This window comes from Numida meleagris, chromosome 2, assembly GCF_002078875.1.
Source record: "Numida meleagris isolate 19003 breed g44 Domestic line chromosome 2, NumMel1.0, whole genome shotgun sequence".
Classification (NCBI taxonomy): Eukaryota; Metazoa; Chordata; class Aves; order Galliformes; family Numididae; genus Numida; species Numida meleagris.
Window position 1 is genome coordinate 79091340 of NC_034410.1, and position 24507 is coordinate 79115846.

Sequence of the window (24507 nt, forward strand, 5' to 3'; positions counted from 1 at the left end):
CACAGGATCTACTTTACAAGAATACTGACAGAGACAAATGTTTTGTACACATGACAGGGCAATTTTCTGCTCTACATTTGGTTACAAGGTAACTCCCCATAACCACTACTTCTTTGCTCAAAAGAATGACACATCAAAGCATGAACAGATAGCTTAACAAATCCCATTCACTGAAAGTAGTAACTCAAAGGAAGGCAACTGGCCTAAGTGCACACTACTTAATGAAATCATTATCTTGGCAAATCTTCAAAAGTTTCTAAGAAAATATGTAGGTGTTCTTCAAAAGTCTAATAGCCAGTACTTTCCTCTCGTATATAATAGGGAATAAAAAATGAGGTCAAACAAACAATTTTCATATAGCTCTATCCAAATCACGTGACCTGCTGACCAAAAAAGTTTGGATAGCCCCTTCCCCACTTCATATTCCTACACCCTTGCATTCTCACAATTAGAAATGCCAGGCAGCCACGCAGGTTCTTGGGAATATTCTGGATATAAAGCAACTGGTATCTCAAAAAGCAGCACATTCTTGAATGTCACTTGAATTATTTGACTTGGCATAAAATGTTAAGTTCTTTGAAAATTTAACTCCTCTCTGAATGATCCCATTGTCTTTTTCACCTGCACACAGACTGTCAGTCATCACGATCTCACTGATGAATTCAGAATTTGCCACGCTTTTGCAATGTCCAGCCTTGCTATAGATTGCATTTCAAGGGGTTAGCACTGAAAATGTTCCATATTTGGTGGCTTTAATATTAAGAGCTGCTTCCTATTGCATTAGCCATAACACTACTTTTAGGGATAATTCTCTGACTAATGTACACTGGAATACTACTACTGATATAACATAACAACATTTTATATTATCTGAATCCTCATCACCTAAATTCCTCCACATTATCTAAAGGCTTCACTTGTGAAGTTTCAAATATTGCTACTGGTTTATTGCTATTGTCGTGGTTTTAAGCAACTGCTAAGGTCAAATCTCCTCTCTTCACACCACGAGGAAAATGGTGGGATTTTGAGGGTGGAGGGACTTTCTGTTTTTTTTTTTTTCTCCAAAAATTCATTAAGTTATATTGATAGTAATCTTCATCACAGTATGAATCCTGAAAGACCACATGTTCTACTGCTGGATGCTTCTGTTACCTCACAACGTTGTGATCTTTGCTTTCCTAATACACTGTAGACTTGCCTAAAGGCAGGGACAAACCACATCTTCTTCCTTCTGCAGTATAGATGAACAGTTGTCAGTTTGTCTGGCATTCTGATTGTTAGTTTGGATAAATACACACAGTGATTGTGCATTAGATGCTTCATATAACTGACACAGAGGTATTTCTTTCCCAGATCAAGATCCTTTTGACATTTTATGTTGATATTCCTGCCGATTTAATGTTGATGTTTTGATGGTGAAAGCCATCTTGAAGAAAAGGTGCAACAGTTCATAGCACAAGTGTGTAAAAAGAAGCTAGTCTTGGTTGGTTTACTACTATTCCACAGAGGTTGCACACTTGGAAAGTCCTGGACAATTTGCACGTGGTTAGTGCACGTGGAATTAAATGCCACTTGACATGTCAGCAACTCAACTTTAGCCCTGCTTTGAGCATTCTGCTACAAAACCAGAAGCACAAATGTCAGCCTGTTAAGTTCAATAGGTCAGTTTGTCTTCAAGTGCCACTGCAGCTAAAGTGACCAGAAATGTCTCTTTGTCTATCAGATAGGATCAACTCAGTCTCCTCTGCACAGGTGCTGGAGGGACAGAACAGACTTCTTTTTCCACCAAACTGCCCTGTATTACTAACTAACCATATACAGAAGTGTGGAACTGACGCAAGGTGGGAATATTAGTCAGATGCCATATTGAACAACGCATAGGCATGTCCCATAATTAGTGTGAAATAGCCCACCCTGGTTTTATATTTTAGCAAGCAGTATGTGTTACACTTTTAATTTATTCACGCTAAAGCAAATCAAATTCAGTACAAGTGTAAACAAAAAATATATGCATGAAACTACGCAGCAATTCTTTCTAATAAACCTATGTACATTTCAGAGCCCTCCTACTTTTCTTTCCCGCTTCAAGTATGTTAAATAAGATATACAGTCAACTCCGGAGCTGGAAAAATGAGATCTGTAGGCAGGGACTCTTTCAATATCCAGGCACATACTATCATCACAGTCTGTTTGCATTATTATTTCTATTACTTTCTAATATAGATATCTCATCCCCTTCCTAAATTAACGATAGTTAAGAATGGAGTAGCACTAGGAGAACACTACATTTTAAGGAGAGGTTAGGTCTATTTCCATATACAAATGAAATAACGTGATCAAGTTTCACACTGCTTACATCTTGACCACAAAGCATTTTAGATACTAGTGGCAAAGTGCAGCAGCAATCATTTACACATGTCAAATCTAAGCGAGTCTCATAACAGATTGCCACCATTGCCTCCAGTGAAAGCAAAAATAACCTGTGCAATCCAATAGCTGCTATTTCCAAGCATGCGTGTTGTTTGGAAGACAATTGAGTATGTGTGCAAAGTAATCAGTTAGAGGAAGGCTCCTTAAAAACTGGGACCTAGAAGATCACCATAGTGATAACTACGCAGTAGCGTTGAAGATTTACTCTTGTCCTCAGTCTGCCCAGTATTAAAAGATGAACTGGTTCTGCAAACTGAACTCTTTTGAAACCAACATTAGGCAAGCCCAGGAAAAAGATGTTAAATGAACTTAGTAAAGGAATTAGCTTCTTTTGGTGGCCTTCTGGATTGCCACTTACAGCATTAAGTCAGCGAAGATATCTCAATAAGAAATACGTCTTCTATAGAAACACAGGATTCTCGCTGCTCTGAAAACATTTTTCTTTCCACACTTCTAAGCATCTATTCATCACTGCTTCGTACTTCTGCTACATCAGATGTGCTATAAGCAATCTTAATTTTAGAGGGAAAAATATGGAACTTCAGACAGCTACTGGTATCTTCACCTGAGGTGAGGAGATTAGTACCTCGATCAGACAGTATTTGACATACAGATGGAGGCACTTAGGCCACCGAGAACCTGGAAGTATGCAGCCACATAGCAGAACTCAAACTGCAACCACAAGTGCGTGAACACATAGAAGTCGGTATTTGAAGTTTATTGCGTGTGTCACAATGAATGCTTTGGTCCCCAAAAGATGAATTTTTATCCCCTTCTCTGCCCACACCCCTTCAAACACTAAACATATCAACTCTGTATCACGTCTTTTTGATACTGGAAACGTTAGCCTTACGCCCTCAAACAATGTGCTGCTTTGCGCGGCCTTCAGCTATGGAGCCTGGGGACAAAGTCTGGTGGCTGCTGGCGTCATCGCCTACACCCCTACTTCTGTGGGACAGCCTGGGCCTCGCTTTGTGCTCCGCTCAGTGCCAGAGCCCCGAGACAGGCAGGCTCTAATGTATATAAATGCAGCTGATAAGTATCTTGCTCTTTTCCCATCATTGTTAATTACCAAGTTATTTGTGTGTAAACAGAAGCTTTTGATTTCCTAATCAGCCTCCTGCCCGTTTCATTCAGAGATGTCACACACCAGAGTTTGACAGCACAATTAGTCACCATGGAAGCTATTGTGATGTCACAAACACTGAATTGTGGCATCATTGAATGAATCTGGCAGGAGAAGGATGTTGGTTACAAAGGAGAAGGCTTCTGTTTACACAATACCTTGGTAATCAGCAATGATGGGAAAGGGAATATAGCAAAAGGGAGCCTGGTAGTTTAATGAGCATTGATAAAACTCAACATTTGTAAAGGCTGTTACAAGTGTGCATATGGCACATTAAGCAAAGGACATAAAGATTCTGTAATTTATACCTTAATTCTTCACCTCATCCTATGTCCTCAAAACTGAAAGCATACCACAGCCATATACAAATGCTTCCTATTAATTTTTTCACAGATTTATGTATTAGGAGAGATACTCAATTCAAATCCCTGAATAATCAGAATATCCTATGGTTCCTCTTTTTCTTTTTCTTTCTTTTTTTGTGTGCTATTCTGTGGAGCGGTGAATCTGTGTTTAACAACATCAGCATGGGGCACTACATTTCCAGCAAATTCTTTTTTATTTGTAAGGATTCTGAATTGCATTTTTAGAACTACAGACCTCTATTAGCTAAAGACAGCAGTCACAGTTCTAGTGCTGTTGACTGCAGCTTACAGTTTGTCTTCCTTTATTTTCTAGAAAAAGATTCACCATTAAGCATATCAACTAATACTCCAAATGCTACACTTTTTTAAAGCGTTATACTATGGCAGAATTACAGATAGTGCATCTGAGCAATATGTAGTTGCATGCTGTGCATCAGAGCCACGCAACTCATCAGAGCCACAAAATAACAGGAAAAGCAAGACTGAATAACAAGAGATTCTTTCAGGTACTGTAATTAAACTGATTTGCGGTGTTATTTAACTCCTCACAGTTCTTCCTCTTGCTGCCTTCTTGGAACTGTAACCATGACACCTTAATTCCAGTCAGGTGAAGAACGCTGCCTGGGGAGTAGATGCCACCGCTGGTCCAGGGACTGCCCATGTACCTGGTGGTGCCAACGCATTTCCCTCCCCAAGTCAAGTTTGGCTGCCCCCTGCTTCCCCCCCACCCTGGCTCCAGCTTTCATAAGCGCTGCTGTGGGCATGCGAAACCGAGTGTGCTCGTCCAGGGCTCCGGCTGGTGATGAGCTGAGCTGAGCTGAGCTGTTCACAGGACCAGCGCTCCATGGATCAGGCTTAATTTGCCTAAGCTGTTTATGTGCAATAGCTTCAGACACAGCAAGGTAGCAACAGAGCTCTAGCATGAGGATTAGACAATTTATTTTTTTAAATAAAAATAGAGGATGGGAAACAAGAGAAAGGCTTAGAATGGCTTAACACAACAAATTGCAATACACAAAAAGCACATATGTGGCTTCAGCTAATGTCACAAATACAGGCAGCAGAAAGGAAACGATCCAGCTGAAAGCACATTCACATCAACCACACGTCATGTCCCCAGGTAACCACGCCACCCCTTTAACCATTCCCTACCTAATCCTAGGTGAGGGTGATGCTCCACTAGAGTCCAGCTGTTATCATCCACACAATGACTTTTGTAAACCAGCAGCTGGCAGAGGTCCCTGGCTGTCATGTCTGCTAGAATCTCGACCACTTTGCTCGTTCCATCTTCACTAAAGACTTTTACATCCTGCAACATAAAGGGTACACTTACAGATCAGCAGCTCTGGAAAGAGGCAAACCGCACGGCCGCCGCCGGACGGAGTGAGTCCTCATCATGCCTGGGCTCGGGGCGCGGCAGCAGGGGCACATCGGGTGGGCGTGTGGCACTGGGTGGCACTGGGCAGCACTGGTGGCGAGGCCTTGGCCTCCTGCCCCTCCCCCAGTGCCTCCCTGCACCAGACAAAGATGAAGCAGCGTTAATAGGACCACATAGACAGGAACAAGCCGGCAGCAGGTTCTTTATCAGGCTGTGCGAGGAAAGCAAATGTGAAATAGTATGTAGGGAGTGAGCACTCCTGCACGGTACTGGGGTGCAGGAAGGCAGACGCGGTGGGCACCCACGGTTCTCCTGTCGGTGCGGTCGGAGGCCTCTGGACGCTGGCGGAGTGGCAGGCCAGGACCCTGGGGATAAAATGGCTCATGGAGCCCAGCTAACTTTGGGCCGCCGTGCTGGGGAAGTGCCACGCGCGGCTCAGCACGGGCAGTGCTCTCCCTTCCCGACTTCTCCTTCCATCCCGGATTCTGAGTGCTTCGGAACCAAACCTGCCTGACCCACACATCCCAGATAATAACAGAGAGAAAGAGCAAGTCAGGAACCTTCTCCCCACCTCCTGGATTACACAGATGCTCTTCTCTTGGCATTGTTCTGCTCAGACACGACACAGACATACTTGCTGCAGAATTATGTCCCCCTCCAACCCGCAGCTTGACGTTGGAGAGGAACTCCCCACTTCCAACACCGCATTCTGGCTGGAGAAGACAAACCTAACAAAAACCCAGAGGGTAATCCGAGACGGAAAATCTTACCTCAGCAGCACGTAAGAGGCAGCAGTCGGAAGAACAAGATGGCATTTTAAACACAGATCGCCTCTTGGCAGAGAGTTTGCTCTGCTGCCGGCCTCGGGGCCGGGCCGGGCCCTGCCCGCTCCGCACCTGTCGCCTCCCTGCCCGGGCTGCGGAGCGAAGCGGCCCCGCCGAGCTCCGCTCAAAGGGTTACACGCAACCTTTGCGGTAGTGAATCAAACCACACCGCGCAGACCAATCCTAGCCCTCCCTCCGACTGATGTAATCGTTTCCCACACACTATCAGACTTCCAAATTATTCCCGCCCCCCCCACCCCTCCCATACAACAACAACAAAAAACTTACAAAGGAAACCCGCTTTCGCGCCTGCCGGCCTGCGGGCACCCCTCCGGCAGCCCGAAAAGTTCCGGGGAGGGGAAGCCCCGCGGCCGCTGCAGCCCGGAGGGAGGAGTCAGCCCGGTCAGCAAAAAGTTGTCTTTAAAAAAGAGCGCTCTGATCGGGCCAGCAAACCGCAAACCCAACAGCAAGCGAGACGGAAAGTTGGTGCTTGGGATTGCTTTTGAGCAGGGAAAGAGGAGGCAATAATACCCATTTAATTCAATTTACTTATTGACTACTTTCTGTTGCAATCGACTGAAAAGGAATGATACGAGTGAAAAGAATTCCCTCCTGCTTTCTGCAGTGACACCAGCGGGTGCTGTCCCTCCGAGGCAGCGCACGCAGCGCCCTGCAGCCCTCACTGAGGAGCCATCACTGTGCCAAGACCCAGCTCCTCACTAGGCCTCACTGGGCCTTGGGGGGCCAGGCCGCACACAGTCCCTGCTGCTGACCAGTTCCAGGCAGGAGGAAAGCTCTTCTACCAAGGGTGCCTCTCGCAGACCAGAGTAAGCTGTACAATCACCCTGCTCCTATGAATGGCAAGACTTGGTGGGGTATGGCCAATGGAAGAAACCTGCCACCGCCTTTCAGACCCACTCAGGTCGGGCTTCCTTATGCTCCTACCTATTCCTCCTCACCCTGCATGCAGCCTGACATCAGCTCTGGGGAAGCATGCTGGCACATCACTGCACAGACACCAGCAGAGCTGCATCAAAAACCCCACCACACTTATGGCCACGGCTGGTCGCAGCGGTGCTCCGTCATGGTGCCTTTAAAGCCAAGGGACAGGCTGCATGCAGGAATTAAGAAGTTAACATCACTGACTATTAATAGTGCTGTGTTTGCCATCAAGGACAGCGCAAGGCCACATATCGCCACTGACATCAGAGATATAAAAGACTCCATCAGCAGCAGATGGAACGGCCTGAGCTGAACCTTACAACAGAGGACAAGAGAAAGGAGCGAGGTGAAACCCCATCCCTCTGCAGAGGCGAGGCTGCCAAGGTCCCAGAGTGGCTGATGCAAAGTGTAAGAGGATGCCTTGCCCCGCAGAGTGCTGTGGAGCACGACCTACAGCCACAGCGGAGGCACCGACTCACATTAAGGATTCAGCTCAAAACTTTCTGACACTTCCAGCAACAAAAGAGGCAAATAACAATATTTCACTAGCACAGGGGTCTTGCAAGTTAGTTGGTTCAATCCAATCCTCACATACTCTCTATCATCCCCCCACCTTTTTTCTTTTTACCACTTTAAGATGTGAAGGGCTCCCCATTCAAACTTCTTCCATCAGAAATATTATTTCTCTTGCAAAATTTATTTGGAACTTAATATCTGCAAAGGAAAATGAAGCAGAACTCAGTTTGAAAAAAGCACTGCAATAATGAAATCACTTAGCCTGAAGTGGGGTTCAGAAAGTTAGTCTGACACTTTAGCCCTGCATCCCTCAGAGAAATGCAGTGAGATACAACAGCACTGCCTTCAACAGTGATTTACAAAAGGCCCCAGTTACGTCAGCAGCACAAGGCACCTTCTATTCAAAATTAAGGTTAAGAATGCTAAGCCAACCAGAGCACTATATTGGCTGAACATTCAGTGCTTTACAGTGCAGAGGAGCAGATAACAGACTGCACCATTGTTCAGCGAGGAATTCTTCCCCCCAGCTTTCTTTTTTTTTTTTTTTAAAGACAAAGACTAAAAAATTAAAAATTTAAAAGAACATTAATATTCACCACTTCGCTAGTTCCATATAATGAGTTGCATATCAGGAGCGCCCTCGTGGTTATTTCATCTCCCAGCCTCAGCTCCTCAACCTCATAGCATGAAGTGGAGCATTTTGCGTGCATCAAGTAATGCAAACAGTATTAAGAAAGAGGACAAAAAAGTAAACCCAGTCGTGTCACAGTCACATTACTTTCCTCCTCCTTCTCCACTTTTACATTTGTGCTATTTTTTTTTCCTTTCTGTGCAAAAGAAAACTTACAAGCATATACAATTATCACAAAAAAAAAAAACCCTCAGGCTTTGAAGTGAAGTTATGCTGACAATCTTCAGAGCAAATGGATCAGCTTTTGCATTGTACAATCTGAAACAGATCACAGTGTAATTGATGCCAGTGCCAACCAACCTCTGCTGTCCTGGGTTCTGACTTCCAGCTGAGTCTAAGGGAGAGCATTGGTGATCAGAGACCATCTGACTGCAACCTAGCAGAGAAAGGGCTTCTGTATGTTTGTTCTTCACAAGTTTTCCTCTGTAATAGCCAAACATCACAGGAAGCCATTAAAATACACTGAAGAGTCATTTCAGCTTTCTGTTGTACCAAAAGCCACACAAACTCAACATCAATCCATCAAGTTTCGATATTCATCCCCAAATTTCACTTGCTTGTTCAGACATGAGAAACATACCACCAACTATGTTAATAAAAAAGAAAAGCGAACTGAAATGCATGTACCTTGTACAAGCAGAAAGAGTGATTTATTCCTGATGGCACTTATATCACAGGCATGCATACCAAGATTGCACCGTTTTGATGTGATCATTTTTCTGAAAGCTCTCTGTGCTCATGGGCTTAAAAGAGTAGAATCAAAGTCGCTGGAAGAGCAGGGAAGCTTTTAGTCAACCCAAAGCTGCTGAAGACTCCAGCTTTGCACGCACGTTACCCTTGAACTGCTAATTGCCTAGCTGAATTGTAACGGAAAAGTCGGGGCTTGCTTCCTGGAGCTGTAACCCTCGGTAAAGAAAAGCCTCTAAGCACACTCTGTGCACACCTGCAAAGCAAGCAGCTCAGCCAGCCCCAGCCCTGGAATACCACCCAGTCCCCCCCCTTAGTGCCCAGCAACACTGAGGCAGCTTTGTGAAGTGAGGGAATTTCAAGCACTGCAATGAAATAAATATATAGGTCAACCTTGGGGCTCTTTTTGCCTCCTTTGTTGCACAGCTCATGCAGGAAAGAAAGCCCTTCAGACAAACTGCAGCAGTAATAGCAATAATTTGCAGATAGGACCACTTGTATACAAGTCATTAGACAGCACTTACAAAAAAAAAAAAAAAAAGTGAGTTATTTGATCATTGCTTTTTTGTTCTCCACATACAAACATAAAACCCTAGGAAATGCTGAGGTTAAGGTTCTCATAGCAACATTAACTCTCTCATCTGGCATATACTATATTTAGGTACACATTTAGCAGCCTATGAACAACAAAGGAGAACAATTGTTGTAAGATCAAGATCTTACTCTTTGACTTTCATATTCAGAGTAGCAATCAAAAGCAAAGAAAAAAAAAGACTTGTCAATGTTATAAAACCCCTGCTCTGTCCCTCTTTGTTGAGGTATCAAGTTTTATATTTATTTCCAAGAGCCAGAAGAACAACTTGACATGAAGGTGAATTGTCACATGATCAGTAGTCATCAAACACTGATATTAAAGCCATCAAATTGCTGGGGGTCATGGCAGCAAGACAGGTTTTGGGAACCACAGCAGGATGGGCAGAGAAGGACATGGTAGGATTAACACTCCATTCGAGTAAGAATCTATATTTGTATGCCAGTGCTTCAGAACTGCTCATGTACAAACACCCCGGCCCAGATTCACCCCAGGTAATTTTAGAGAGTTAAATTCCTCTTCAAGCTCAGGGACAGAGATGGGGTAACTTAAGAGCTAAAGCACATGATAAAGGCATTTGTCTCCACTCACTGCAGAGAGAAACCAGGCTCCTATCCTGAGACCTCAGTTGGATGCCTTAAGCTATATTGGCTGGATTCAGGCCTTGGTGACTAATCAAGCAAACACGTCTCTCTACACGACCGGCATCACTACAGACTGCAACTGTTGACATTTGAGCTTAAAAAAAATTATCCCGTGTGTGATTTGCATATACACAAAGTGCGTTTAAAAGAACTCACAGGATTAGAACATTTGGTGTCCAATTAAAGTTTAAAACCAGAACACTGTGAAAACAAACCAAAGCTTTCTCTCTTCTCATTCAAAACCACACGTGAAAATGGCCATTTGTTATAGACACACCTGACAAAACCTATTCTTACAGTTTCCATCTTCTCAAAACTTCAAGTTCTAATGCCCTCTGTGTAAACTTAGGCTTGCACCCTAACTGTGCCAAAGCTTCAAAAATCTCAGCTATTTACATGGAAAGGTGTGAACTGCACCATGTGCTTTTAAGAAAAACTGCACCATGCACATTTTCAAGACATAGGCACTGCCTGTGCAACAAAAGATTTATTCCAGCATGTACTCAACATACTTGAAGGCTGAAGGTTTGGAAACTGCAAGTTGCTACCCTGTAATTTCCATATTTTACAAATAAATAGCAGAATGCAGATTTAAGTGCTACATGCCTACATACAGACAACACACTGATTTTCTGTCAGTATCTTCCAAAGCTATTTCTCTTTTTCCCACTTCGGTTTAATGCTTACACGCTCAGTTAAGTCATTTGACCTATTTGACATTTTTCTGTCTTCCCACTCGATTCCTCCTTTGCCTCTGGTAATTTACAGGTAAAAGAAAGGAGAAAGACTAATTTTCAATCCTCGCAACAGAATAACAATAGGCCTTTATGAATTTTGCTGAAGCTTCTGGGTATCTGCAGGATACTGGAGGTGAGAAAACCTAGGAAGGAATTCAGACAGGCTTTGAAACAGTTACCAGCTGAAGAGAGGGGAAGGCACCCCATCAACCGACTCATCCAGTCCTAATTTGGGGCCCAGACTGGTGGTCACCGTACCAACACATTGCGTTTTCCTCTTTGCCTGTGTCCTCCTCCACCCAGCACTTACCATTACTTTCGATCACCAGGCTGCAAATGAGTTCTCTTCGCTCCACACAGCTCCTCCCAACAGCAATTGCTTTTTATGCAAAAATGCTTTCTAGTTTCTAGATCCTTTATGTAAGTAAAAATATAGTTACACTGGTACACTCCTTTGATTATGTAATGAAGACATTACGTGGTGTTGCTGGCATTAACCTTTATCTGCCATATACTTTATTGTGCAGTTTATCCCTAGATAGTTTGCAATCTTCCTCAGCTGTGCTTACAGAATTCATTATTTATTGCCTGAGTTTGCTCCAAGAGAAAGCTTTAGTAAAAAAGTTCTTGCAAACGCAATTTTAAGTCCCTAACAATTCTAGAAAGGGTAATAAAAAAAAACATAATAATTTCTTGATTAAAATTCTTAAGTAACCAAGCTAGTTACCAAGTATTTAAAATTGTTTTGTCATTATAAATTACTCTTTAGAAAAGCAATTATTACCACATCTTCCTTGCTATACAGGCTTTTGACCACAAGAACCACATTAATTTGAAGCTTGGCAGACAGCATAACAAGGCTCCAGGGAGCAGCCTTCCCTAGGATTCAGAAAAACGGTGCAGGCCCTGTTGGCTTGGACCGCTGCTTCCTTCCCAGTTGGACACTAAGGAACAGCAGCTGTGGCACTCGCCAATTGAGAGCCCTGGCCGTGCTCTGAGCCAAAGAGCCACCTCAGTAAAGGGTCTGGCAACAAACGTTTAGCTTCTCTCTATGACCAATTGCAGTCCAAGAACAACTTCCACATGGGCAGCCTGCAAAATCCCCCTTCCCTTTCAGGCTTGTCTGAGGAAAAAGGAGCAGGGAGCTTACAGAGCAGAGCATAGGAACACCATGAAGAGCTGTACGCACAATTAGACTCAGCTCCAGCCCTCAATCTCCAGTCATATAAGGTTGGTAAAGAAACCAGAGGCCACTTTTTAAGATGCCTTTGGAAACTGTGGATGAGTACTTGAAAACACGTTCATTTTTAGTGCACGGGAAAATCTTTAGGGTAGCTCCCTGTTACGTAATATAGGAAGAACCCAGGTTTCTGACTGTGGTAGAGACAGTAGCAGAAATAAAACCCAATCCAACATCCAGGGACAATGTCAAATAAGCTATAATGGGACTGTCCAGACATGACGGAACAAATACATTATTTTAAGAACTGGTAGTTATGAAATTGGTCTTGAACAACTGCAATCTAATTCACCTAGTCTGATAACAAAGAAATCTAAGCAAGTACCATATTTTTGAGACCCAGAAGATGTAGAGATGGTCAGAAACTACAAATGCAATACAGAAGAAGTCAAAGGCAGACCCTCTTCCCTGCCCTGTATATCCCTCTCCTTCCTCCCCTCCACTCCTACACTCTCCACTCCGTCTTTCCAAAAAAAAAAAGAAAAAGCAGAGAAACGAAGGGCATCTGAGCCTGTTTCCTGGTGCAGGCAGCTGCAGCGTTCCTAAGGTTTCTTTCTGCAGTTCTGCGGGCTAAAAGAAAATAATAAAAAAAAAAAATTAATTAAGCCAAGTCCTCAGCTGAAGCCCCAAATCCTGAAACCAGCATTTCTTGCCAGAGCTGACAGTAACAGGATAAGAAGAGTTTTCACAACAAGTACAGAGGTGTACTGGATTACAAGAAGCAATTATAGGTCTTTCCAAGAGTCACTTTATTACTCCCCACATTCAAATGAAACCACACTGATGTCTCAGTTCAGGAAGCTACAACTCAGCTGCAAGGAGAGAGGGAGAAGCTGGAAACCAAAACAGAAATTGAAACTCTTTAAGAAGTCCACAAGCTTGAAAACATGAAGATGAGAGCAACATAGGGCAGTGAAAAAGGTAACACCAGCTAATGGAAGAATAGGCAAAAACTGTAGAAAGACTCCTAGTGAAGGCTGGACAAAATCTCCAGGCACACGAGTAGCAATGACTTTAACAGTGTTGACCTAAAGTATCCATACCCTATGAAAGTCACAGGCTAACATCACCTGTATGCTGAAAAACCTAGCTCTAGTGCACCTTGGAAACAGAAGTTTCCTGCACTTTGATAGCCTCAGCTGAAATTCACAACAGATTTTGCCAACAGGGCTGAGTTTGTCCTGCTCAAACAAAAGCAAGGTGTTTTGCAATCAGCTTAGCTGGGGCAGCCGGAAAAACATCACTGATACCTGGCCATCAACTCCTTCCTCTTTGCCTCCCACACTATTGGTAATCTTGAGCCATGAGTGTTGGCTGACTACTTCTACCTTCAGCTTTCAGGATGTTTTACAGGTTGGTTTGTCTCACACAGTAATGCTTCCTCCAGAGCTGCTCGCATTGGGACGCTATTTTTGTGCAACTATGTATGCATCCATTGTGTGGGTAGAATGAACCCCTTACAGACAGGAGCCCAAGAAAGGTTGCGTCAATGGGAGTGGAGAGCTTGTATAATCCTCTCCCCAGTAAACGTACAATTCTCATTTTCAACAATTGCTTTAATTGGACACCGTTCCATAAAACTGCTTGCTCCACTGTTTAATTTTTAGTAAATTTAGATACTAGAGCAAAACAATAGTTTTCCACAAATTCAAGAATGATATACTGAAAGTTTCCATGACTGATGCAAAATCTGGGGATACGTCATCATGACTAAGATTGAAATTTTCTCTTGAATGCAGGAAGCCCCATGCAAATCTCGCTCCCTTCCAACCCAACTGGAGAAAAAACACAACCATATGAGAGACTGATTAACAAACGTCTAGATGTCTTTCGTCAAAGCACCCAGTGCAGAAGAGAGACGACAGAGAGATATTCTGACATCTCCCCTTAGGCTGTCCCACTGCCATACTGGCGGAACTGAATCACGAACAGTTCTGGGAGGCTTCACACAACTCATCTCTGTGCATCTGTCCTGAGGTCCCTTCTCAAGAGCTCACTCCAGGTCCATTTGTAACCCCCTTCCTCCCAGTGGGAGCACTGCAAACAAAAAAAAACAACAACAAAAAAACCCACACAAGCCAACCCTTTGCCAAGCTCCCAGGGACAAATTCCCTGCTGCCATGGTTACCACTCCAACTTGTCTGGTGGAACTAGAAATAAAAAACTTCCTTGAGAACAGAAGGCTATATAATGTTAGCTCTTCCTCCCTCCCCTTGCTCATCATTGTTAGCCACTAAATCAGCTACATCTGGCATATTTAATTTGGGCTAAATAAAATGTCACTAATTAAAAAGATGCCGAACAAGCAATACATGACATTACAGAAATGAAGAGCTTAGTATCTGAACGTAGCCTATTAGGAACTGAAAAGATTCAGCTAGTTTTTACCAAAAGCTGCGAAGCAAAAATAAAAATAAAACGGCCCTCCGTGCAATCATGCTCATGGCAGTGTCCCCCAGCAGCTCTCCCTTATCACTCAGGTGTACTGAGGTTTCCAAGCATTCCTTCCTGGAACAATGGCAAAGCAGCTAGCTCATCACACATCGTATCAATAGGCTGGGAGTCTGCAGCATTCATTCTAACTTTTAAAAAGAAGACTACTTTGCTAAAGCTACAACGGCTAAGATGTTTGACAGACCTGCACGTGAGCTGTATTAAAGCACCTATGGCCACGGAGCAGGCCCTGAGCAGCAGCAGCTTCCCCCCTCCTCTGAGAACCGATCCGCTAAGTGCTTTGGTCCAGGTTCCCAGCATTTATACATCAGACCACTGGCTCCTCTCTGGTTTTGCTGGTGTTTGGTTATACTTTGAATACCATTGCTTAATTTCATTCCTATTGATAGTCAAGTGAGATTCAAACATACAGCACAGAAACCTCTCACCAATAAAGTAAATTTTAACCGAATTCTCCCAAGATGATCAAGTGGATTGCATTGATAATGCAGCCATACATGAGGCAAATGGTGTGTGCTAAGTAAAAAGATTACTCTTTTCAGAGTATTCAGTATTCATAACTCAGTATTCATAAATGTACATAAATAACAGTGGCCTTTATCGTTACCATTCCAAGCCTTAATATTAGCACATAACAGGAAGGTGATACATTTCAAAACCATCGTACCTTCCACCTGTTTTCTGTTATAAAAGTCTAAGAACAATCACAGAACAGCTGAGGCTGGCAGGCTGCACTGGGTCCCTCTGCTCCAACACACCTGCTCCACCAGAGACACCCAGAACAGGGTGCCCATGCCCATGCCCAGGTGGCTTTTGGAGATCTCCAAGGAGGAGGCTGCACAGCCTCTCTGGGTGAGCCCGTGCCAGTGCTCAGTCACCTGCACAGCATCGAAGTGCAGCCTGGTGTTCAGAAGGAATCTCCTGTGTTTCTCTTTGTGCTGAGTCATGCTATAGAGGTTCAAAGTGGTACAGAAACACTTAAATGTCCACTTGTCAAAGGCCAATGAATAACTATATAAGTTTAAATACGAGGCAGCATGCTGAAACCAATGTCACAATTTAAAAAAATGCTTCCTGATATAAAACTAGATGACATAATGCTAAGAGATTTGATGCCAGATCTAGCATGAAAGAAAATGCCACTTCTTCATTCAACATCTGCCTCAGATTATTTTACATGGAAGCTGCTGCCGCTCTGAAGCTGTTAAGATACTCAGCTTCCAATTAAGCCATCTTATCTTTGAAGCTGATGGGAAGTAAAGCTTTCTACTCCCTGTAGATATCTCCTTAAAATTAGATAATCTGAGACAAATTCCAAGTGCACTGATTCTGTGCTGTCCACTCAATTAAACATCTTGCACAAATGCAATCAGCGAGTCTTCTCTCTAATTGAAAAGCTTAGCCAACAATTTTCGTAAGACTTCCATTAAACATTTAAAATAATTAGCTGCATTAGAAAGACATTTATATTCAAATAGCTCACATGCCTAGTTTCTTTGTTTAGCATAGGCAAATGAATATGAAAAAGATCCCAGAGAAAAAGAACAAATATTGGGTGAATCTTTTCTTTAAGACAATAGACACTCCCTAGAAACCAACTGTGCATGATATTAAATGGGAAATCTTTGAACAACAGCTTTATTACTGTAACTAGTGGCAAAGAAACCAACCATTCACAAGACTCAGAGAATGACAAGAGAAGTTATATTTTGCAGATAACGTAAGTCATTCTATTTACGCGTGTTTTATTCTTCCCCTTTACCTTCCGCTATTATTAAGAAGTTAAAGAAACCCACAATGCAAAGCCACCAGTACCTTTATTTCCATCCTGACACAAACAACAATTTTCAAAGCAGTTTGATGGCTTCACATTTACATCATAGATCTTTACAAATTACGTTGAGAAAAATCTAGGACATGGAAACCTTCTTGAAATGAACTGTGTAGAAACTAAGAGAACATAAAGGCACTGATATCAAATTTATTTTGCCTTTCACAAGCTCATTTTCTTTTTTTCCAGATTGACTGGCAGAAGGTAGATCAACCTTTGGACATCTTTCTGATTCTGAAGTTTCTGTGAGTGAGTTAATTTCATTCTGAGCATGCTGCATATGTAAGAACAACTTTAAGGCAGCTACGCTTAAAGGGCCAAAGTACAACTTACATCAACATAGAAGATAAGCAAACACACCGGTTTAGGATTTTTGACAACGTACAACACTTAATACTCTTTTTCATTTATTTATTCTCTAAATAAATAAACATATATGAATGAAAATAGCACTTTGCCTCTTTTTAACAATAGGTTGTTTTTAGTATGAACTTGAATACTTAACCAAATTCTATTTTCTTTCGAGTATATTGTTACTGTTGTTCTCCATTCATGTAAACTAGTAATTTTATTCTATAGATTTCAACTTAAAACATCTACCACTTCAGCTCAATCATCATGTCAAATTTTTTAGCTTAATTACATAGCTGTACACATTTCAAAACTATTTTATTTCAAAGTGCCCATTAAAACAGCTACTGTGCTAATTTCTTACTGTCAAACACAAATCTATCCTGACTTTAGCAAATATATCAAATTCTGAATTATCACTCTTTGTTCATTCATTTGGAGACAATGTCATTTGTGGGAAAAACATCACTGCCTCTTCCAGCTTCAGAAAATTTTATCTTCAAATGGTGGTTTAGCATAACAATATATCTTATTAGAAAAAAATCTATGTTGCCTTTTGTACAGTGTAGGAAAATGAGATAACATTTGCTTCTTCTACAATTTTCCCATCCTACTGCACAAGATTACACACTGCAAAAATAAAAAATTTTGGCCAGCTGCAGAGTATTAACAAAAAATACTCTGTACTGAAGCTAATTTCTGTTCAACTGTTTCGCGTACTCCCATGAACAAAACAGATATCGGTCAGACCCAAAGTGTAACTTATAAGTGGCTTTATAGGTTTCTTGCTAGATTTCTACACTATTTCTTTCACTGCACTCAACCCCACAGAAAACAACCTAAGTTTCATTGCTCTACTTCCATCAACGGAGGCTCTGCCAACATATATACTAAGAATTTTGCTTTTTGAAGTCTTAACGAAATAGCTAGTGCACGAACTTATGCAAGCTTTTCTATGAAAACTGTGTTTACAGAATAATTGGAAAGGTCCATCCTCTTCTAGATGACTGTGACATATTTCCCATATACAATGCCCTGTTAAGCCTAATAGCTTAGTCTTCTCTGTAAAGACCATTATTTTCCATGTGTACTGAACAGATCAGATAAACTACCAGGTAGCTAGCTTCACTCTAGAATTCAGCATGGAAACCATCTTGAGAGGACAAATTTAGCTTACCTCAAGCATTACAGTATCATTCCAATGACTTTGACACCCCAATGTCAAGATAATTTATTTAGGGAATTTTCTCCTCCTTCAAAAACCAACTTATATTTGTTGCATTTGGCTTTGTACTCAAAACAAATGCTCCGAGTAGCTTTTTTATCACAAAAACAGCTGGAAAATCAGAGGTCATTTTCTTTTTGAAACAGTAGCCAAATGCCTCAAAAATCCACTGTAGAAATTTCTTCTGTCAACTCTCCTGTGGGCTTATTGGCTCTCACACACCTTTGCTCCCTGTCTCACAGATTCCTGTTTGTTCCTCAAATCCATTCTTTCACGGAATTGGGGTCACCATAAGGTATTAACTACTAAGGGCTGTAAGTATTTGACCATGAAAATTCACATTTGGTTCCCAAATCATTTATACATAGGTCTATCTGTTGAAAAATACTACCTCAGATGCCTGAACATTACCTACATGAGTAAAAATACGACGACGATGTGTGGAAGAGCACTGACTTTAATTAATCTACGCAACAAGAATTTTATTATATACTGGTTGTTTTTCTGAAGCCTACAACAGATGACAAATAAAATCAGCCCTACAGTGCCCAGCCTCTCTTGGTAAACAAATTCTGCCGTTTCTGCCACATGGAGTAACTGATGAGGAGGTCAGCCAATAAGGTGAATGAGCTACATAAATTTCCCGCTTAGAAACAAAGCTAGACTTGCTCCTTACAAAAAAAGTTCAGTAACTTAAGGGAAGAAAAGAAGGTCTTACATCACAGATAACTATCTAGTTTAAGATTTTTTCTGCACTCCATCCAAACTGTGCAAAGGCTGTATTCATTTCAGTTGTCACTAGCCACCTCAATCCGAGCACACAGTCTTCACTTACCATTTAGGTTCCAAGGTCAATGGAAAGAGAAAGAGGCTCTTCAATACAATTTATCTTCTATAGTTTTGCTACCATAAAATGTCACGTATATTCTTGAAAGATACTCTTCCATAACAACTAGTAGGAGACACCCAGGAAAGCAAATCAAATTACCTATTTAATCACAGAAATAAATCCCACCTAAAGACTATTCCATTTCTTGACACTGTGAGAGACTACAATAAATGGTTTCATAATACCACATTTCCTTATCTTTCTATTCTTATGAGTAAAGAAGTATTACTTAAGATTTGCTCTCTAGAGCTATTTGTTAGAAAGTTCTATTCTACTTTTCCTACTGAATAAATTCAAAAGGAAATAGATAACATTTTGTAAATAACTTGTTGTTCTTGCACGGACCAACAGAATTATGAGTGGAGTGCACACAAGGGTCCTTTGGTTAGACATGAGGCAACAAGCCAAAACATGGAAAGCAACACCTTCCTGAAATAGCATTCAAGTGTCGTTTTTAAAATGAAGAGGTGTTTGAGCAGAAGGACAGCAAAAGATTGAGGCTATCATACCTACCCTGAAGGATTCTGATAGCAGAAGTCTGATAACTCAAGGGTGAATAAATCCAACTCTTGTTAGAGTTTCTGTGTGACTTTGTACACTGAGTCCCAGTCAACCACTGACACAAGCTTTCACAGTATGAGGTCACATGCAGAAAGTTTAAGATCACCTACAGCAAGAAACTCCAGTGTCCTTCTCCAAAGTTAGAGGTTTTCATCTGAAAGTCTTGAAAGCTGAGATTCAAGGAAGGACTGTCCACAGTTGGAGTAAGTAACTATGCTGGATATACTCATTCACCTACATACCACTTTCCAGCAAAAACAACAAAAATGCCAGTGTACAGTATGAAAAGCAAGGCATTCCTACTGCTTGTTCAATGTAGATAAGAACTCCCTGAGTTTGTCTTGCATTAATGCACACCTTTTATAATTCAATATCTAACCAAAGTACTAATTCCAGATCCTGGTACTTCAGCTGCAGCATACAAACCTAATTTGCAATCAGATTATGAAAAGTCAAATATGTCCTTTCCAAGTACTGCTAGTGCTCAGAATAACCCAAAATGTGGTTATAGTGAAAAAGAAGGATCTCTCAGCCTCTCGAAGGATCTATTAAGTCAGTAAAACTGGCCTTGTGAAAGTTTGCATCAACAGAGATTTTTTTACTCAAAAATAATGGACAAAGTCCTTTTATATCAGGAACGGAGTTTTCTACTAAAATACACAGCTGTGCTACGTAATGTAAGTTGCACTCAACTCAGACTTTAAATACTTTCTTCTCAAATATTTCTACTGATGTATTTATTGAACACATTGAGACTTCACTGGTTTGAAATTCCTTTTAAATACAGTCACATTTTGAGGGAAAATAAATTAGTTTCTACTTCCCTACAATTACAGACTTTAAAAGGGAGTAACAAAGCACTTCACAGAGAGAAGTAAGCACACTCTCCTTCAACACCCTTACCCAGATACTGTTTTTAAGTAACATCTTCTGATACAAATGTATGTTCAGAAGACACATAATTGGTAGTAGAGATGAAATAAATGACGTAGAAAGCAGATGTTACTGCAAGCTCATAAAGGAATGCAGTCCCTGTGAATGATGTCTGGGATTGTAATCATTTTTTACGTTATTTTTGCTAGAATTTTATTAGTCTCCCTTTGCTTAATGGCTGCTATTTGAATGTAGGGAATTAGCACTTGTAAGGTTCTGGCTTAGAGGCAAAACAGACCTTTTGCATCTACATCATCCTCAATCATTTTGCTAGACAGGAATCAGTTAACAATCACAGTTTTTACAGCTGTATGTTAGAGAAGGCTTGAGAAAGACGCAAAGAAGAAAAATTGATGTGAGCATGTTTGCAGTGCTGTAAAATTTATTTCATCATCTGCAGAACTACTATGTTGTTTATTTAAGGGATAAAAGTAATATATAGAAAGCTTTCTACAGAAACTTCACAAAGTTCATTCAGCTCTTTCATTTTAATGGTTATACACCAACATAGCAAAGTCTTTCAGCTTAGACTCATTTGGGCATCTATTCGATGGATGAACTGCTGGAGACATTCAAAGGCAGCAGCCGCCATGCAAGAAATTTCCTGGCCCGCTCAAAGAGCCCATCATGCCCTCATCCCATCTCACCTCTTGCAGAATTTCCTGCTTTAGTTTAAAATCCTAAAATTTCTCCTAGACCAAGTGTGTGATTGCTGAAATGCTATTCCAAGCAAGTAAGAGAGGGCAATCAGAATGAAACCTACAGACAGAGAGGCTAGGGCAACCTTGTACAGCGCTCTAAGTTAATTTCTTGTTAGTTAGATTGGCTTTAAGTTCCTCTGTACTGCTCTAAGTGTTGCAATTAAGTATGGCTCTAAGCTATGCTTAATTAGCTTGTAAGCAAATGATCATTTGTAACTTGCAGTGTAACGCAGAACTAAATGTTCACTGAGAGCAAAGGGAAATTACACTGAAGGTACATTTGCACAAATATAGCTGGCTGCCTCCTGACAGACTTTGCTGTCTTATTAATATCCTAGAAAATATTAAGAAATGTGTCACACTGTACAAATAGTTCAAAATATACATTCCCCAGTCTTGGAACTGAACGCAGTGCTTTCCTGCCAGCTCCAGCTCACAAGCACTCTAGTCCTCTCAGAAGATGAAAGATTACATTTTTCATCTGTTGAGGAAGAAAAAAAGGGAAAAAAGAGACTAGGATGGAAATTATGAAAGGTACAGATACTCAAAGATAAGAAGTATGAACAATTTTTACTAAAGTGTATTAAAACCATTAGTCAGAGTAAAACCCAACATTCAGGAATAAAGCTCAACTTCAGCACCCCCTGTGAAGTGCACAGAAAATGAAATTAGTATTAGGTTCTTAAGTACACTTAGTATCTTTCTAATACTACAAGCAGAATGACATTAGCTTCAAGCATAGCAATGACATTTTTCAGTCTGAAATTGAGTCTGCCGATCAGAGGATTTGACAAGGCTGTAACACAAGAGCCAAGGCTCAGTCTCACTTGAACAAGCTTTACAGTGCTTTGCCAAACTACTTAGCATGCTGAAGAAAAAGGTACAAAGGTCATCCATGAAAATCATTCATAGAATAAAACTGTATTTAACACAGAGAAACACTTTGATTATATCAAATACAGGGTTTTATTGTATGATTAGGTGTTGCTGTTCCTGTAATGTCAGCTTTCAACTCTTTGTCTAATGAAGAGGAGGGTAATCTGTATGCCTATTTCTTTCCAAATTGCTCCACAGATCATTTATAAGGTGTGAGTTAGTACTGCAAGCCATCTATCCTCATATATATGTGTGTGTGTGCTTTTAGATTCTCATGAAGATATATACACTTAACATCTAAAAACACTTAAAAATAACTAATCAGGAGTTTGGGACAACTTAGTGAAGAGCATTCTTAACTTAAAGCATGATAGGTATCCTTCTGTCCTAAAATTGTGTACCTGATACTGGTCACTTACCATAGACCATGTACCCAGTTTGTAACACTCAGCTGTGTATTTGGGGAATGAGAGGGGCTGCAAACGTGTACAGGTATTTAAAAGGTCTGGAAATATTGTGGTTTGATTGTTTTCAGTGGATTTTAGTAAGTAACAGGGAAAAGTGTGACCACCAGCAGTATGGCAAGTTACTTAGGAGTAATCAGCTGCTCGTAACTGCTTGCAGGCAAGGACAAGCTCCAAAATGACTGTAAAATTAAAACTTGCTGTTCTACTACTAGAATGCTGCTTTTTAGCTTAGAATATGCTTTTCTTTAATCTTTTGCATCTCGTTTTATTTTATTTTTACTTTTTTTAAGTAATAATTTTTCCTTAGGGATGGATGGCTTCTATTCCTATTACCTACTCTGTCAAGGATAGTGGGAAACACGATTTGGAAAAGTGAATGACAGGACGAGTAGAGGAACACGTGCAACACTACACACAGTAACTTAAGCTTCCCTTGTGGCTGCAGAACACAGACACTGAAGGCACCTGAAGCTATTTCTTCGTGCCCAGCCCCTGCATGACAGCTGAGCACGCTTCAGTAATGCCTGACAGTACCTTCTGAAACATTCTAAGCTTGCAAGCTCAAGGTGCAGGAGTTGATAATAAACGTGGCACACACTGAGGAAAATGCATGTGCAGTGGAAAGTAGTGTTGAAACCATCCCTTAAGAACGGGCAAGTGCCATACCTACATATCCTCAAAAAGCAAAGCAGTTTCTCACTCTGTCCTGATAGCATGTCTAGACAGACAAAGGGGGTGGCTGGAAAGATGAGGATGGTTTGGCATCTGCTTGGTGAGAAACTAAGAAAGCTTTAAAAGCCTTTTCCCACCTTCATCCTCCTCCCGCCATAAAAACTCAAGGAAGATTTTTTTGTTTTGCTGTTAATGAAATTTCACTTATTATAAGTCTGCTGGGACAAAGTTACTTTCTCCACCTTACCCAGAAACATTCTGTGCTCAGCAGAAGCTCACATCCCAACTCTGATCTGATGGTTAATCCACTTCGCTTCCAAATGTTAATCATTTCCCCCTCAGCAATAGGAGAAAAAACAAACACTTATTCTTCATGCCATCATGAAGACATTTCCAGCTCTTGCTTCCTGAAATACGGTGGCACAGACAGGCTCCAGTAACCCTCGCAGCAGCAGGATCTATCACTGGAGGGAATAAGCAATTCTAATGCCAATGGAAGAATATGACGTGTAGCTTTTATGAACTGGTGATGGCTTGCCTTTTAACAAGTTCAGATTGAACTTACTTTTATGTACATTTTGTAAATGATGTTCAGATTACAGTCAGGCTAAAGCAGAGACTGAAGGTACTTAAATAAATTTAACAAAGTCTCTCTTTAGAACAGTAATTCTGCACCATAAGGAGAAAGAATAATACAATAAGGATTTGATAATAACGCGACTATAAATCAAGAGAACAAAGAACTGAAACTTGTTCCACGATGATTTAATTAACTCAGTTGTACTCTTCTAATGCAAAAATGTTATTAAATTCCATCTAACATTCCTTCCATTTAGGAAATGGAACAAAAACACACATGTAAGTTTTAGAGGAATGCATAAACATCTAGTTACCACACCAATGAACTTGCAAGTTCATTCTTCCTCTGCAACCACACACAAACACCGCCTAAGCGAAGACAGAAGTTTCAAACAGATTTCCCTTTTTAAGTGTGGGCACACTTCACTGCTACAGGTAATTACTGCAAGTCTAAAAAAGCTTTCTTCCTGCTGAGAATGAACACGCATTAATTCCAATACTTGTGCAGCCACTCTTCCCACAGTTTGGAAGTGAACACTGAACACTGGCTCTGCCTATTGTCCCTAGAAGTGGATGCCAACAATCAAGCTAAAAGTTGGGCACCTTCCCAGTCCCACACTGTGAGTGCCCACAGCACCCACGAGGAGATAGCATACAGCTCAGCAGCAGGTGCCAGCCCTGTTCTCTAAGGGCTGCCTTGGATCACCTCAGGTTTCAGAAGCAACTTCATGACCAACTCATCTCCTGGCTGCTGGAAACAGCATGGTACTGCAAGAGCACATAGGATACATAGTGG

At 41.3% G+C, this 24507-nt stretch overlaps 1 protein-coding gene across 2 annotated transcripts in view; it reads right to left on the reverse strand.

Moving 5' to 3' along the window:
• GRB10 (growth factor receptor bound protein 10) overlaps positions 1 to 24507 on the reverse strand; it is a 143321-nt gene that overhangs the window by 23619 nt on the left and 95195 nt on the right. For both annotated transcript variants that reach the window (XM_021385792.1, XM_021385793.1), the window contains exon 7: positions 5074 to 5230. In XM_021385792.1, the coding sequence (XP_021241467.1) occupies positions 5074 to 5230 (157 nt within the window). The remainder of the gene's footprint in view (positions 1 to 5073; positions 5231 to 24507) is intronic.